The following is a 16,978-nucleotide window of genomic DNA, read 5'->3' as shown; positions in this document are numbered from 1 at the left end:
CCTGAAACAGAAGGGGCATGCTGTGGATGACCCAGCGCGTAGCTAGGGACTGCTCACGCTCGATGGCCAGACTGGGGAGACTACAAGGATCTATATTATCCAGCCTGTCACCCAGCCGGCTGTTGATTGTAGATCACAGGATCAAAAAAAGAAAAAAAAAAACCAGGACCAATGGTCCCCTCAGGGAGCCAGGTCCTTCTCTTATACTAGGCAGAAAAAAAGCAGAGCTGCGGGAAGCAGGGTGAGGGGTTATAGCCAGAGGGACCGCCCCCTGGGCGGTGCTGTGCAGTCTTGCTGTTTCTACACCTGTTACATGTTCTCCCTAGTCCTCTCCTGAAGTGGCGTGATAACCCTAAGGTCAAGAATTAAAGGAGCTGTGTCTGTCAATGAATGAAAAAGAAAAATATTGATTACTTGTGGCTCCTCGTTTAACAATCAATTTGTTTAACAAGCTGGTCATTAGAACAGAACCTGGTCATTAAGTGAGGAGAGCCTGTATAGTTATGGGTCATTTGGGCCCTAAATCCAGTTCTCAGACTTAATGTATTTTCTGTGTGTTTTCCTAGAAGAAATCATGAACATCTCCAGACTCCTGTCAGCGTATAATGATTCATCACTGAGGAGGATATACGAATATTACAGAGATGATCTGACCTATGTCCTGGAGAATTTGAACCCTCATTCTGTCCTGGTGGAACTAAAATCTTGCGATGTGTTAAACACAGATGTAAGAAGAATTGCCTACAGAATAATATGTATAAGTGAACGGTAACGCTACATGAAACTAGTTAGTGTTGAGGCAATCACACTGACCTCCATGTTCTTGATTGATTGAACTTGAAAGTGATTTCTGGGGCCAGTGATATAGATTAAATTTCTATACAAATTTCTATACAAATAAAACCTTTTTTCAGTTTTGAATAAAGTATGGAAGCTTTAGAACCCCTGCTAAGTTTTTAAGCTTTCCCACCCTGGTGGCTAGTTTTACCAGATAGTAAATATCAGTGCCCTTTTGGGCAGGTGCAGCTTGGCAGCAGCAGAAAACATGCAAAGTCCAGAAGCAGTAAACAGAACTGTATTGAAATTAAAGTTCAGCAATACACAACAAGCCTGTTGAGAAAGCATCCCAACCGGGAGCACTCACAGGGTGTAAAAGTGAGGGGTAGTAGCAGAAAATTTCAGTTGTGCTGACAGCATATTCTGAGGGGCAGAATGTGGCCTGCCTGGTCCGTAACCAAGTGGGGAGGCTTCAAGGAAGGATGGTGTGTCTCTGGACTTTGCCTACTCTTCTGGAATCTATCCCTGATGCTAAGCACTGCCCCTGAAAATATGTGGTCATGTCCCAGCATCAATGTTTTCATTTATATTATAAAAATACATTTGCACTAGATGGAAAAAATTATGATTTTGAAAAAAATATTAAAGTGAAAAAAATCTGTAAAAGATGTCCTGCAACTGAACACTATACCCTGATAGGGAACACAAATACAACATATGGAAACAAGAGTGCAGCAATGGACAAATATGTGCAAAACTGTGATATTATAAACACAAGAACTGTGATAATAACATTGTGTAGTATACAATAAATTAATATTCAGAGATCACTAAGAAGATAATTGTGAGATTGCCCATCTCCTCAATCCCGGTTTGTTAGATTGAGCACCTGAATACCAGTTATTGAGCCTGACAGCCATTACTCTCCGGATCGTTGGACCCCCCAAGTTGGAAATCCATGAGAAGGCCAGGTTCATGCACACAACGGGAGATCTTCACCATCCCAGGAGTGGATTACGTGCCTATCTTATGCGGCTCCTAGTGGGGTTTGGAGGTCTCTGAGAGGGATATCCTTGGATGTCTGTGGGTCGCTTGTTGGAGGAAGTATCTAATGCTTCATTACTGAATCTAGGATTCTACTAAGCCTTTTTAAGGGCTCTCTGGTAAGCCTTTAATCCCACTAAAGTGACGGGCAACACATGCAGCAAAAGTCACATTTCTACATCTGCACTGAAGTTATATTATTTTTGGATATCAGCGTTTATGAACACTTTTTTTGTGGTTTATTGTAGCTTTCAGATTTTATTTTTAGTGGCTATCACAATTTTTTTAGCTCACACTTTTTTTTTTTTTTTTTTTTATTTGTAATATCTGTATATTCACTTATTGTATACTACACAATGTCATTATCACAGTTCTTGTGTTTATAATATCACAGTTTTGCACATATTTGTCCAGCGCTGCACTCTTGTTTCCAAATGTTTCCATTTAGTATAGCACCAACATCCCTTCTGAGGCCGCGTACACACGGGCGGACTGTTCGCCCAACCTTGTCCGCTGAACAGTGTTTGGGCGGACAGTCCGCCCGTGTGTGGGCTTTCAGCGGACAGTTTCAGCGGACAGTTGGACGGACAAAGTCTTTCGGAAATTCCGAAAAACTGTCCGCTGAAACTGTGTTTGAGCGAACAGTCCGCCCGTGTGTAGGCTACTTTCGAAATGAGCAAACTGTTCCCGCTCGGAAAGTCCGCCCATTTCGAGCGCGTGTACAGGTAGGCGGGGCCCGCGAAGGAGACGTCGCGGGCTCCGCCGCCTGGAATGGGCTTAAAGGGGAACCCCAACGCCGAAAAAAATCGGCGTGGGGGTTCCCCCAAAGTCCACACCAGACCCTTGTCCGAGCACGCTACCCGGCCGGCCAGGAAAGGGGGGCGAGCGAGCGCGCCCCCCCTCCTGAGCCGTACCAGGCCGCGTGCCCTCAACATGGGGGGGTGCCTTGGGGAAGGGGGGGCCGCGCAGCCCCCCACCCCAAAGCACCTTGTCCCCATGTTGATGAGGACAAGGGCCTCTTCCCGACAACCCTGGCCGTTGGTTGTCGGGGTCTGCGGGCGGGGGGCTTATCAGAATCCGGGAGCCCCCTTTAAGAAGGGGGCCCCCGGATACCGGCCCCCCACCCTATGTGAATGAGTATGGGGTACAATGTACCCCTACCCATTCACCTGTGAAATAAAGTACAAAAAAAAACACAACACAGGGAAAAAATATTTTATTGCACAGCTCCGGGGGTCTTCCGTCTTCGGGGGTCTTCTCGCCGCACTCCTCCGCTATCTGTGTGTAGCTCTTTTACTAGCGGAGGAGTCCGGCTTTCTTCCTCCCCGCCGCCGGCCTCTTCTCCCGACTTCGGGGGTCTTGTCCCCCTCTTCGGTTCTTCTGCCGGGCCACCGCGCCTTCTTGTAGCTCTTTTGCAGGCGGTGGCCCGGTCTTCTGTCGCCGCTGCCTTCCGTTCTTCTGTCGCCGCCTTCGGTTCTTCTGCCGGGCCACCGCGCCTTCTTGTAGTTCTTTTACAGGCGGTGGCCCGGTCTTCTGTCGCCGCTGTCGTCGCCGCCGCCGCCGCCGCCTTCCGTTCTTGTTCTTCTTCTTGTTCTTCTTCTTCTTCTCCTGGAGATGTTGACTCGACGAGCTCTCCGGCCGGAATGCCAGAGCCGCGCTGTGCGGTCACTTATATAGTGACAATGGGGCGGTGTCACATGGTATATGTCACATGGGTTGGTCACATGGTGACCCCGCCCCCTTACGATGTCATAGTCCCCATGTGACATCAACCCATGTGACCAACCCATGTGACATATACCATGTGACACCGCCCCATTGTCACTATATAAGTGACCGCACAGCGCGGCTCTGGCATTCCGGCCGGAGAGCTCGTCGAGTCAACATCTCCAGGAGAAGAAGAAGAAGAACAAGAAGAAGAACAAGAACGGAAGGCGGCGGCGGCGGCGGCGGCGACGACAGCGGCGACAGAAGACCGGGCCACCGCCTGTAAAAGAGCTACAAGAAGGCGCGGTGGCCCGGCAGAAGAACCGAAGGCGGCGACAGAAGAACGGAAGGCAGCGGCGACAGAAGACCGGGCCACCGCCTGCAAAAGAGCTACAAGAAGGCGCGGTGGCCCGGCAGAAGAACCGAAGGCGGCGACAGAAGAACGGAAGGCAGCGGCGACAGAAGACCGGGCCACCGCCTGCAAAAGAGCTACAAGAAGGCGCGGTGGCCCGGCAGAAGAACCGAAGAGGGGGACAAGACCCCCGAAGTCGGGAGAAGAGGCCGGCGGCGGGGAGGAAGAAAGCCGGACTCCTCCGCTAGTAAAAGAGCTACACACAGATAGCGGAGGAGTCCGGCGAGAAGACCCCCGAAGACGGAAGACCCCCGGAGCTGTGCAATAAAATATTTTTTCCCTGTGTTGTGTTTTTTTTTGTACTTTATTTCACAGGTGAATGGGTAGGGGTACATTGTACCCCATACTCATTCACATAGGGTGGGGGGCCGGTATCCGGGGGCCCCCTTCTTAAAGGGGGCTCCCGGATTCCGATAAGCCCCCCGCCCGCAGACCCCGACAACCAACGGCCAGGGTTGTCGGGAAGAGGCCCTTGTCCTCATCAACATGGGGACAAGGTGCTTTGGGGTGGGGGGGGCTGCGCGGCCCCCCCTTCCCCAAGGCACCCCCCCATGTTGAGGGCACGCGGCCTGGTACGGCTCAGGAGGGGGGGCGCGCTCGCTCGCCCCCCTTTCCTGGCCGGCCGGGTAGCGTGCTCGGACAAGGGTCTGGTGTGGACTTTGGGGGAACCCCCACGCCGATTTTTTTCGGCGTTGGGGTTCCCCTTTAAGCCCATTCCAGGCGGCGGAGCCCGCGACGTCTCCTTCGCGGGCCCCGCCTACCTGTACACGCGCTCGAAATGGGCGGATTTGCCTCCTCCTTACGTGGGCGAGTCCGTTCATTTCAAAAGTTGAGCGAACTGTTTGGCAAACAGTTCGCTCAAACAGTCCGCTCGTGTGTGGGCAAGTCCGCTCATGCAAATTTTGAGCGGACTGTTTGCCGAAACTGTTTGACGAACAAGGTTGGGCAAACAGTCCGCGCGTGTGTACGCGGCCTAAGTTATACAAGCAAACAAAAAATTGGGAGATATGTTGACCTGCAGACCCAAAATAACACCAAAGTTGGTGTTTAGAGAGAGATTTACCTTTGCTTCCAGTCATTGGGCAGGACAGTTTCACCAGACTGGAAGGGGAAATTCCCCAACCAGAGTGTAACAAAAAAATGTATGGGTGTGAAGACTGAATGCATAGACAGTAATTATAAAAAGATATATAATGTTTTATTTAAGCAGTGTCATAAAACCAATACATACAATACAACCATATCCATAGGTATATGAGAACACCTTATGGGTAATATCGTTTCACTGTATCCACGTTCAAAATGCTACATGTTTTGCCGTATGGCTTCTTCAGGAAAAAAGTGGAGTTTTATCTACTAAAAGTGTGAACAAGTGTGACAGCGCGCCGGGACAGGAAACAGCATAGACTCCCGTGGGAGTCTATGCCCGGAAGTGGGTGCGAATACCTGTCTTAGACAGGTATCTGCACCCCCTCCCCCCTGAAAGATGCCAATTGTGACACCGAAGGGGGGGAGGGTTCTGATGAGCGGAAATTCCACTTTAGGGTGGAACCCCGCTTTAATGTTGTTTGATTTGAACCAGATGGCCTCACCATTGAGCTTGATCCCCGACTTGATCAAACATAGTTGCATGAAATTTAATATCTGGCTTTTTAAATTTCCTCACATATGCTCATTATGGGATCCATAGTAAAGTACCAAAATTGAGGTAGATACAATTATGCCCTGTCCACATGGTTGGACATTCCCGCAACAAAATCCATTAGATTTTTTCCAACGGATTTTGGCCCAAACTTGCCTTGCATACACAGGGTCGCACAAAGTTGTCAGAAAATCCGATCATTCAGAACGCGGTGATGTAGAACACGAACAACGGGACTATAAAGAGGGCAGTAGCCAAAAGCTTTCGTCTCATAATTTATTCTGAGCATGCGTGGCACTTTTTTTCCGTCGGAATTGTTTACACACGATCGGAATTTAAACAATTGGATTTTGATGTCGGAAAATTTTAGATCCTGCTCTCAAATTTCCGACAACAAGATCCAATCACACATTTTCCGTCGGAAAGTCTGAGGCCGCGTACACACGGGCGGACTGTTCGCCCAACCTTGTCCGCTGAACAGTGTTTGGGCGGACAGTCCGCTCGTGTGTGGGCTTTCAGCGGACAGTTTCAGCGGACAGTTGGACGGACAAAGTCTTTCGGAAATTCCGAAAAACTGTCCGCTGAAACTGTGTTTGAGCGAACAGTCCGCCCGTGTGTGGGCCTGTCCGCTGTACTTTCGAAATGAGCGGACTGTTCCCGCTCGGAAAGTCCGCCCATTTCGAGCGCGTGTACAGGTAGGCGGGGCCCGCGAAGGAGACATCGCGGGCTCCGCCGCCTGGAATGGGCTTAAAGGGGAACCACAACGCCGAAAAAAATCGGCGTGGGGGTTCCCCCAAAGTCCACACCAGACCCTTGTCCGAGCACGCTACCCGGCCAGCCAGGAAAGGGGGGCGAGCGAGCGCGCCCCCCCTCCTGAGCCGTACCAGGCCGCGTGCCCTCAACATGGGGGGGTGCCTTGGGGAAGGGGGGGCCGCGCGCCCCCCCCACCCCAAAGCACCTTGTCCCCATGTTGATGAGGACAAGAGCCTCTTCCCGACAACCCTGGCCGTTGGTTGTCGGGGTCTGCGGGCGGGGGGCTTATCGGAATCCGGGAGCCCCCTTTAAGAAGGGGGCCCCCGGATACCGGCCCCCCACCCTATGTGAATGAGTATGGGGTACAATGTACCCCTACCCATTCACCTGTGAAATAAAGTACAAAAAAAAACACAACACAGGGAAAAAATATTTTATTGCACAGCTCCGGGGGGTCTTCCGTCTTCGGGGGTCTTCTCGCCGGACTCCTCCGCTATCTGTGTGTAGCTCTTTTACTAGCGGAGGAGTCCGGCTTTCTTCCTCCCCGCCGCCGGCCTCTTCTCCCGACTTCGGGGGTCTTGTCCCCCTCTTCGGTTCTTCTGCCGGGCCACCGCGCCTTCTTGTAGCTCTTTTGCAGGCGGTGGCCCGGTCTTCTGTCGCCGCTGCCTTCCGTTCTTCTGTCGCCGCCTTCGGTTCTTCTGCCGGGCCACCGCGCCTTCTTGTAGCTCTTTTACAGGCGGTGGCCCGGTCTTCTGTCGCCGCTGTCGTCGTCGCCGCCGCCGCCTTCCGTTCTTGTTCTTGTTCTTCTTCTTCTTCTTCTCCTGGAGATGTTGACTCGACGAGCTCTCCGGCCGGAATGCCAGGGACACGCTCCGCTGCCACTTATATAGTGACAATGGGGCGGTGTCACATGGTATATGTCACATGGGTTGGTCACATGGTGACCCCGCCCCCTTACGATGTCATAGTCCCCATGTGACATCAACCCATGTGACCAACCCATGTGACATATACCATGTGACACCGCCCCATTGTCACTATATAAGTGACCGCACAGCGCGGCTCTGGCATTCCGGCCGGAGAGCTCGTCGAGTCAACATCTCCAGGAGAAGAAGAAGAAGAAGAACAAGAAGAAGAAGAAGAACGGAAGGCGGCGGTGGCGACGACAGCGGCGACAGAAGACCGGGCCACCGCCTGTAAAAGAGCTACAAGAAGGCGCGGTGGCCCGGCAGAAGAACCGAAGAGGGGGACAAGACCCCCGAAGTCGGGAGAAGAGGCCGGCGGCGGGGAGGAAGAAAGCCGGACTCCTCCGCTAGTAAAAGAGCTACACACAGATAGCGGAGGAGTCCGGCGAGAAGACCCCCGAAGACGGAAGACCCCCGGAGCTGTGCAATAAAATATTTTTTCCCCTGTGTTGTGTTTTTTTTTGTACTTTATTTCACAGGTGAATGGGTAGGGGTACATTGTACCCCATACTCATTCACATAGGGTGGGAGGCCGGTATCCGGGGGCCCCCTTCTTAAAGGGGGCTCCCGGATTCCGATAAGCCCCCCGCCCGCAGACCCCGACAACCAACGGCCAGGGTTGTCGGGAAGAGGCCCTTGTCCTCATCAACATGGGGACAAGGTGCTTTGGGGTGGGGGGGCCGCGCGGCCCCCCCTTCCCCAAGGCACCCCCCCATGTTGAGGGCACGCGGCCTGGTACGGCTCAGGAGGGGGGGCGCGCTCGCTCGCCCCCCTTTCCTGGCCGGCCGGGTAGCGTGCTCGGACAAGGGTCTGGTGTGGACTTTGGGGGAACCCCCACGCCGATTTTTTTCGGCGTTGGGGTTCCCCTTTAAGCCCATTCCAGGCGGCGGAGCCCGCGACGTCTCCTTCGCGGGCCCCGCCTACCTGTACACGCGCTCGAAATGGGCGGATTTGCCTCCTCCTTACGTGGGCGAGTCCGTTCATTTCAAAAGTTGAGCGAACTGTTTGGCAAACAGTTTGCTGAAACAGTCCGCTCGTGTGTGGGCAAGTCCGCTCATGCAAATTTTGAGCGGACTGTTTGCCGAAACTGTTTGACGAACAAGGTTGGGCAAACAGTCCGCGCGTGTGTACGCGGCCTGACCGTGTGTACAGGGCAGTACACTGCTGCTCTCTCAGATGCTGCTGCTACTCACTCTGGTCTCACAGAATGGCTGAAATAGTTAAATCATACTGTTTTTTTTTTGTGCTTTGGAAGGGTCTTATGATGTCTTAATAAAACGCTCCTTAGACACAAATGCACCTAAACGCAGCATGCAAACACGGCCAAACGGGCGTTTTTAAACGCTGGTTTCAAGCTGTCAAAACCAGGGTCATTTTTTACATTATAGGTAGAAACATGAACCATGATATAATATATTTTTCAGAAATACCTGTCAATGGAAAAAGACTTGTCTTCCTTCTCTTACACCCTGTTACGTGATATTGAGGTTTTGGGAAGAGAAGCTGTCATTGGACTCTGGGAATGCTTAAATGCACTACAGAAAGATCATCATCATCCTAATTTATTGGCCATTCAGGAGGAGATCAGACGGACAGGTAACAGAACTTTGTTTTTTTTGTCAAAATTATGATAAAATATTTATAAATAATATTTATGTATTATATTCCAACTGTACTTTCCTAATTAAAGTGGCTGTAAACATATACCCAGTGAAATGACTAGCCTTGGGTGACACACAGAGATTAAACAAATCAATTTACATAAGTTGTACCTGTTTATCTGCAGTCTTCTCTTCTTTACATCCATTCAAAGTCCAGAATTTATTCAAGCTTGTCTGAAGAGTAAAAAAAAAAAAGGGGCAGAGGACTGAATTGAAAAACTTCAGAGCTTAGTGAGGAGAACTCTGAGAGCTGATCAGAGGGTAGGGACACCATCCCTTCCTTTACACAGCACACAGAAACAGAGCTGAGGCTGTTAATCTGTTTGAGGTCCCTCCTTGTCATCTTTTTTTCTCTTGGTGTCAGAAAAACTTGTCAGAACTGATTTATACTAATAGAGGAATAAAGCAACAGACATAAATAACAATTAATGCTCTTCATTGAGACAAGAAGACACTATAGATGAATATACTTTGTTCATATTTCATGTCTGAGGTTTACAACCACTTTAAACTTATAAAGGTATAAATGTACAACAGTCCTCCCCACTGTCATTATTTTCCCTCACTTTTCCTCTCTGGTAGATTATTCTCTTGTTCTCTTATGCCTGTGTAGTCCAACCGTGGCACCCCTGTTAGTGCAGCCATTCAGCCCAGGCTGTCACAGTGTCCCACACACTGCTGCTGCAGCCATCTCCTTATCCTCCTATTACAAATGGGTGGAGGAGTCATGTGGGGAAAGAGGACAATGTTAGGCTGTGTGCCTGTAATTGTTGGGGAAGAGACATATATGCAGTTCCTATTAGCGCTACAAACTATTAGTCATGTGCATTGGCATGTACAACCTGAAAAATATAAAGTAAACTAAGTTCCAGTGCGGCTACCAACCACTGGAAAAATGGATATCAGGATACAGAAAACAAAAAGCAGCGCACAATGGAAATTGCATGAAAACGTATTAGTCTTTAGATAAGTAACTTGATGAATGTATTGTACTAAGAGTCAAATATAAAAAGTTGCAGCAAAAGTCAATAGTAGTGTAAATACTTGTAAATGGTTGCAGAACAGTCATAAAAGCATATAGCTAAATAAGATACTGGTATAAATAATAAACAATACCACTGCTGAGTCCAGATGAGAGGGGGTTAACATCAACCAATTGGCTTCAGGCTGGACCGTGGAGAGGGCTGTCACAACTCTAAATAGATGGTATGAGAATCCCAGTATGGCAGGGGGGAGAATGGTGTCTCAAATCTTGTAGCTGCAAGATGAAAGTGTTCAGCCTACAAACACACGTGCAGGCACGGTAAGGAGTATCCTCAGATGGGCACAGCAAGCACTACCGTGGGACGTGAGATGACGCTTCTATGAGGATGCTGTGTAGTTGAGCTACCGCAGGGGGGAAGGAAGCCAAAAGAGCCGAGCAGGCAGACTAGCAGCCGGACGCAATGGGTGATGTCAGTGTCCTTTGATAAAGCGCTGAAGCTTGAAACATGTAGCCATGGCTTCTCCTGAGCCTACGATGTTCCACTGCTGATTACTGATGAGTTCCCGTTGTTTCCGGCTTCCCTTTGTTTCCATGGTAACACTGAAGTCATCCAGTGCGTCCAGCTCTTTTGGCCTCCTTCTCCCCTGCGGTGGTCTCTGTTTAGCCTTTGCAGAGCTCAGCTCAGCTGCACAGCATCCTTATAGGAGCGTTATCCCATTTCCCTCAGTAGGGCTTGCTGTGCCCATCTGAGGATCCTCCTTACCCTGCCTGCACATGTGTTTGTAGGCTGAGCACTTTCATCTTGCAGCTACAAGATTTGAGACACCATTCTCCCCCCTGTCAGACTGGGATTTTCATACCATCTATTTAGAGTTGTGACAGCCCTCTCCACGGTCCAGCCTGAAGCCGATTGGTTGATGTTAACCCCCTCTCATCCGCACTCAGCAGTGGTATTGTTTATTATTTATACCAGTATCTTATTTAGCTATATGCTTTTATGACTGTCCTGCAACCATCTACAAGTATTTATACTACTATTGCCTGTTGCTGCAAATTTATATTTGACTCTTAGTGCAATAAATTCATCATAAAGACTAATACATTTTCATGTGATTTCCATTGTGCACTGCTTTTTGTTTTCTGTTGGGGAAGAGTCAGCCCACCATCCAACAGGAGTAATTTATTTGTTGGCTGCAATGCAGCCCAAGAGAAGAGGAGCCCACTCATGGATTCTAGGTAGAGATGAGCCGAACACCCTCCTGTTCAGTTCACAGCAGAACATGCGAACAGACAAATTTGGCAGAACACACAAAAATCGTTAAAAACTATGGGACACGAACTTGAATAATCAAAAGTGCTCATTTTAAAGGCTTATATGCAAGTTATTGTTATAAAAAAGTGTTTGGGTACCTAGGTCCTGGCCCAGGGGATATGTATCAATGAAAAAACAATTTTTTTTAAATGGCCATTTTTTCGGGAGCAGTGATTTTTTTTTAATGCTTAAAGTGAATCCATAAAAATTAAATATTCCTTTAAATTATGTGCCCGGGGGGTGTCTATATTATGCCTGTAAAATGGCACAGTTTTCCCATGTTTAGAACAATACAACAGCAAAATGAAATTTCGAAAGGAAAAATTGTTAAAGGGGGCGTCCAGATTCCGATAAGCCCCCCGCCCGCAGACCCCCACAACCACCGGGCAAGGGTTGTGGGGATGAGGCCCTTGTCCCCATCAACATGAGGACAAGGTGCTCTGGGAGGCTACCCCAAAGCACCCTCACCATGTTGAGGGCATGTGGCCTGGTACGGTTCAGGAGAGGGGGCGCTCTCTCGTCCCCCCTCTTTTCCTGTGGCCTGCCAGGTTGCGTGCTTGAATAAGGGTCTGGTGTGTATTTTGTGGGGGACCATACGCCATATTTTTTTTAAATTGGGCACAGGGTTCCCCTTAATTTCCATATCAGACCCAAAGGAGTGGTGCCAAAACAAGTCCAAAGTTCCAAACAAAGTAAGCAGCGGGGGGGGGGGGTCATAGCACGGCAATCACGGCCGCGCCGGGTTCCTAGGATACCTGTGTAAAGAGCCGTGTCTGCGGCTCTTTAATCATGTGATCAGCTGTGTCCAATGACAGCCGGTCAAATGTAGATATGGAGATGCCAGTAATCGGCATCTCCTCACAGGGGGACATGTAGGAATATAATCAGGTCACTGACTATCAGTGCCCTGATTACAATAGTGAAATACAGTTTCACAATACAGTGCCCACCATTGCCCACCAATGCCAGCATACAGTGCTCACCAGTGGCAGCAATCAGTGCCCACCACTGCCCACAAGTACCACCAATCAGTGCCCATTAGCCATGCCAGACAGTGCTGGTAATCAGTGCCGCCTATCAGTGCCCATATGTACCACCTATCTGTGCTGCCTATCAGTGCCCGCCACTTCCACCTATCAATGCGCACCACTGCCACCTATTAGTGCCCATCGATGCCACATCAGTGCCACCTATCAGTGCCCATAAGTGCTGCATATTAGTGCCTCCTCATTAGTGCCACCTCATCAGTGCTCATATTTACCATCTCATCAGTGCCCACCAGTTCAGCCTATCAGTGCCCATCAGTGCCGCCTCATCAGCGCACATCAGTGAAGGCAAAAAGTTACTTAGTTGCAAAATTTACTGACAGAAAAAAAAGTAAAAAACTTTTTTTTTCAACATTTTTGATTTTTTTTTGTAAAAAAAAAAAAAAAAACAGCAGGGATTAAATACCACCAAAAGAAAGCTCTATTTGCGTAAAGAAAATGCTAAAAAAAAAAATTGGGTACAGTGTAGCATGACGGTGCAATTGTCATTCAAAGTACAACAGCGCTGAAAGCTGAAAAATGGCTTGGGCATTAGTGGGTGTTAGTGCCTGGTAGGCAAGTGGTTAAGAAGCAAAAAAGAATACATCCTGCTTTTAGTATATAAAACTAATAATAATTGAATTACTATAAAATGATATAAGCAGGGAAGAGGAGCAGGTTGCCCTGCTAAGGACTGAAGTTCTTATATTCAATGTATAATAGATCATTTGGCAAACTGGAAGAGACCTATGAGATATGTATTATTAGGAATACATTCTTTTTAACAGAAAGAACATGTGTCACATATATGTGAAATCAAAATCAATGAAAAAGCCTGAGGCCGCGTACACAGGGGCGGACTGTTCGCCCAACTTTGTCCGCTGAACAGTGTTTCAGCGGACAGTCCGCTCGTGTGTGGGCTTCAGCGGACAGTTTCAGCGGACAGTCTGACGAACAAAGTTTTTCGGAATTTCCGTAAGACAGTCCGCTGAAACTTGGTTTGAGCGGACAGTCCGCTCGTGTGTAGGCTTGTTCGACAAAATAAGTGTCGCGCATGCTCAGAAAGGATTTACACGGCGAAGGTTGCATTGCAGTGTATTGGACGTCGTATTTTTCGTCCCGTCGTACGTGCCGTTCACGTCATCGCGCACGGTTTCAGCGGACTGTTCGTTCATCGTGTGTGGTCAAGTCCGCTCATGCTAATTTTGAGCGGACTGTTTGTCGTACTGTTTGACGAACAAAGTTGGGCGAACAGTCCGCCCGTGTGTACGCGGCCTTACAGTAATACAGAACCACATATGTTCCTAAACACATACAAAGGGAGCTGAGAAAGATGGCATTGACTCATAAGATACTGTGTACCTCTAGTTCCTCATTAAACCCACTGGTAGACATGGTGACCAACTTGTATATCCAGAAGGTTTCCCATCTTGCACAATAAGGAAAACCTCATTGGCAGTTGGGGACCCACCAGGTATACATTCAATTGCGACCACGCTTAATGGATGTCATTTCATATACAGATTAATTGTAAATTAGTTAAGTAAAGTTTGTAAAGTATTAGTAAAGTTTGGCACTTCATGCACACTGTGGCTGATGTGTCCTTTTTATCAATTGGACTTGTTTTATGACTGTTTGCCCTAATCTTTAATAAATTGCTTCAAGGGTTTAGAAATGCTGTGGTATAGTGGTGTACAATTGGAACCCATATATTAAGTGTCACAGATCAGCTGCGGTGCTGATCTGTGTCTTACCTGTTACTGCTGTGGGTCGGCTGGTTCCTGTTGTTCCACAGCTTGTGTTTAGCTCTTGCTGCACTCAGCAGTTATGGGTGTCGCCGGTTTCACCTGTTGTCTTTCATGTACTTCCTTCATGCTACTTCCTGTCCAGCCTCCCACGTGCTTCTCTATTTAAATTCCACTCAGACCAGTTTCTGGTTACTTGAGCAACACTTGTTTCTGAGCTTCCTTTGTGTAACCTGCTTTAACCTGACCTCTCATGAACAGATCTCTTGTGTACTGACTAGTTCTCCTGATTACGTTGTCTGCTGCCTGCCCTGACCTTGGCTTGCTATCCGGCTCTCCTTTGCTTCATTCATCCATCCATGTCTGACAGTGTCTTCTGGTACTCCCCTAGTAAACAGGGTGATCCCAAGGGTCATGACCTGGGGTCAGCACGCAGCTAAGCCCAAACCCTTGTGAGGGGATCCCTGGCAGAATACCAGCTGGCCCTTAGACTCCACGCACTGGGGGATCCCATGTCATCTGCTCGCCTGTGGGCTCACTGTAGTAGTACCTTGACATTACACTTTGGGGGAGGAGTCCCAAGAGCTTACTTTGTTTGGAACTTTGTACCAAGTCTTAAAATGTGGGTGCTAGAGAGAGGAGAAAAAAGACTGGAAGCCTGGATTCAGAAGGACAGGGTGAATGGAGTGGTGTGCTGCTGAGGCTGGTGATGCAGCTGAGTTCCAGTGCTTCATTATGTCTCCTGACGCATGACTGCACAGCTGCACCTATTCAGAGGCTGCTGTTGCTAGAGGAACCACTGAGCATGTGCAGAGAACCATGCAATGAAGTGGAGGGACACAGTGGGCTTCCAGAGAGGACACTAAACCCCCGAACATCTGTTGCATGCCTGGAACCCTTGTGGACCACAGGAGGTAGCCTACAGTGGGGATCGAAAGTTTGGGCACCCCAGGAAAAATGTGTATTAATGTGCATAACGAAGCCAAGGAAAGATGGAAAAGTCTCCAAATGGCATCAAATTACAGATTAGACATTCTTATAATATGTCAAAAAGTTAGATTTTATTTCCATCATTTACACTTTCAAAATTACAGAAAACAAAAAAATGGTGTCTGCAAAAGTTTGGGCACCCTACAGAATTTATAGCATGCACTGCCCCCTTTGCAAAGCTGAGACCTGCCAGTGTCATGGATTGTTCTCAATCATTGTCTGGGAAGACCAGGTGATGTCAATCTCAAAGGTTTTAAATGGCCAGACTCATCTGACCTTGCACCAACAATCAGCACCATGGGTTCTTCTAAGCAGTTGTCTAGAAAACTGAAACTGAAAATAGTTGACGCTCACAAAGCTGGAGAAGGCTATAAGAAGATAGCAAAGTGTTTTCAGATGTCAATAACCTCTGTTCAGAATGCAATTAAGAAATGGCAGTCATCAGGAACAGTGGAAGTTAAAGCAAGATCTGGAAGACCAAGAAAAATATCAGACAGAACAGCTCGCAGGATTGTGAGAAAAGCAATTCAAAACCCACGTTTGACTGCACGATCCCTCCAGAAAGATCTGGCAGACACTGGAGATGTGGTACACTATTCCACTATAAAGAGATACTGGTACAAATATGGTCTTCATGGAAGAGTCATCAGAAGAAAACCTCTTCTATGTCCTCACCACAAAAATCAGCGTTTAAACTTTGCAAATGAACATATAGACAGGCCTGAGGCATTTTGGAAACAAGTTCTGTGGAACGATGAGGTTAAAATAGAACTTTTTGGCCGGAATGAGCAAAGGTACGTTTGGAGAAGAAAGGGCACAGAATTTAATAAAAGGAACCTCTGTCCAACTGTTAAGCATGGGGTAGTATCAATCATCCTTTGGGGTTGCATTGCAGCCAGTGGCACAGGGAACATTTCACGAGTAGAAGGAAAATTGGATTCAATAAAATTTCAGCAAATTTTGGATGGTAACTTGATGCCATTTGTGAAAAAGCTGAAGTTAAAGAGAGGATGGCTTCTACAAATGGATAATGATCCTAAACAAACATCAAAATCCATGGGGGATTACATCAAGAGGCGTAAACTGAAGGTTTTGCCATGGCCTTCACAATCTCTTGACCTCAACATTATTGAAAATCTATGGATAGACTTTAAAAGAGCAGTGCGTGACAGACAGCCCAGAAATCTCAAAGAACTGGAACACTTTTGTAAGGAAGAATGGGCAAAGATACCTCAAACAAGAATTGAAAGACTCTTGGCTGGCTACAAAAAGCATTTACAAGCTGTGATACTTGCCAAAGGGGGCAGTACAAGATATTAACTCTGCAGGGTGCCCAAACTTTTGCAGACGCTATTTTTTGTTTTCTGTAATTTTGAAAGTGTAAATGATGGAAATACAATCTAACTTTTTTTGACATATTATAAGAATGTCTAATCTGTAATTTGATGCCATTTGGAGATTTTTCCATCTTTCCTTGGCTTCGTTATGCACATTAAAACACATTTTTACCTGGGGTGCCCAAACTTTCGATCACCACTGTATGTGTTTAAAGCCTTGCACAATTGCAAAAAGAAGGAGAATCTACAAAAAAATTCTGAATGGCAAAGGGTCATTTTCCCATCATCTTTGCTACTCTTATCTTAAAGAGACAGCACCGTCTTACTTGGGTTTCCCTGAGTTCACTTCTCTTTTTTCCACTGGAATTACAAAAACTCTGTTTAAGAGTGCTCCAATGAAATCTTGGGCCCTAACGTTAGCCACCAATGGGCATTACAGTTCCTGAGTGTATATATCCTGTATTTAGGACCCTCCCACAACTCAGGGCCTAGGAGGTAGGGACTTTGCCCCATAGCCAGGTTTGGACACCCTGTTCAAGCTTGATAATATTTTGTTTAAAAATGTGTTATTACAGAGAAGCACGGATTAAGAATGCAATGATATAAGGAGTGCTGGACATGAC

At 47.8% G+C, this 16,978-nt stretch overlaps 1 protein-coding gene across 1 annotated transcript in view; it reads left to right on the top strand.

Moving 5' to 3' along the window:
* LOC143943369 (NACHT, LRR and PYD domains-containing protein 3-like) overlaps positions 1 to 16,978 on the top strand; it is a 197,644-nt gene that overhangs the window by 29,839 nt on the left and 150,827 nt on the right. Inside the window, exons 2-3 of the mRNA XM_077465099.1 lie at positions 567 to 727; positions 8,725 to 8,896. Of these exons, the coding sequence (XP_077321225.1) occupies positions 575 to 727; positions 8,725 to 8,896 (325 nt within the window). The 5' untranslated portion in view covers positions 567 to 574. The remainder of the gene's footprint in view (positions 1 to 566; positions 728 to 8,724; positions 8,897 to 16,978) is intronic.

Source organism: Lithobates pipiens, unplaced genomic scaffold, assembly GCF_037356315.1.
Source record: "Lithobates pipiens isolate NorthernLeopardFrog02 unplaced genomic scaffold, aLitPip1_a1.2 Scaffold_30, whole genome shotgun sequence".
Lineage (NCBI taxonomy): Eukaryota > Metazoa > Chordata > Amphibia > Anura > Ranidae > Lithobates > Lithobates pipiens.
This window is presented reverse-complemented; position numbering and strand designations above follow the sequence as displayed.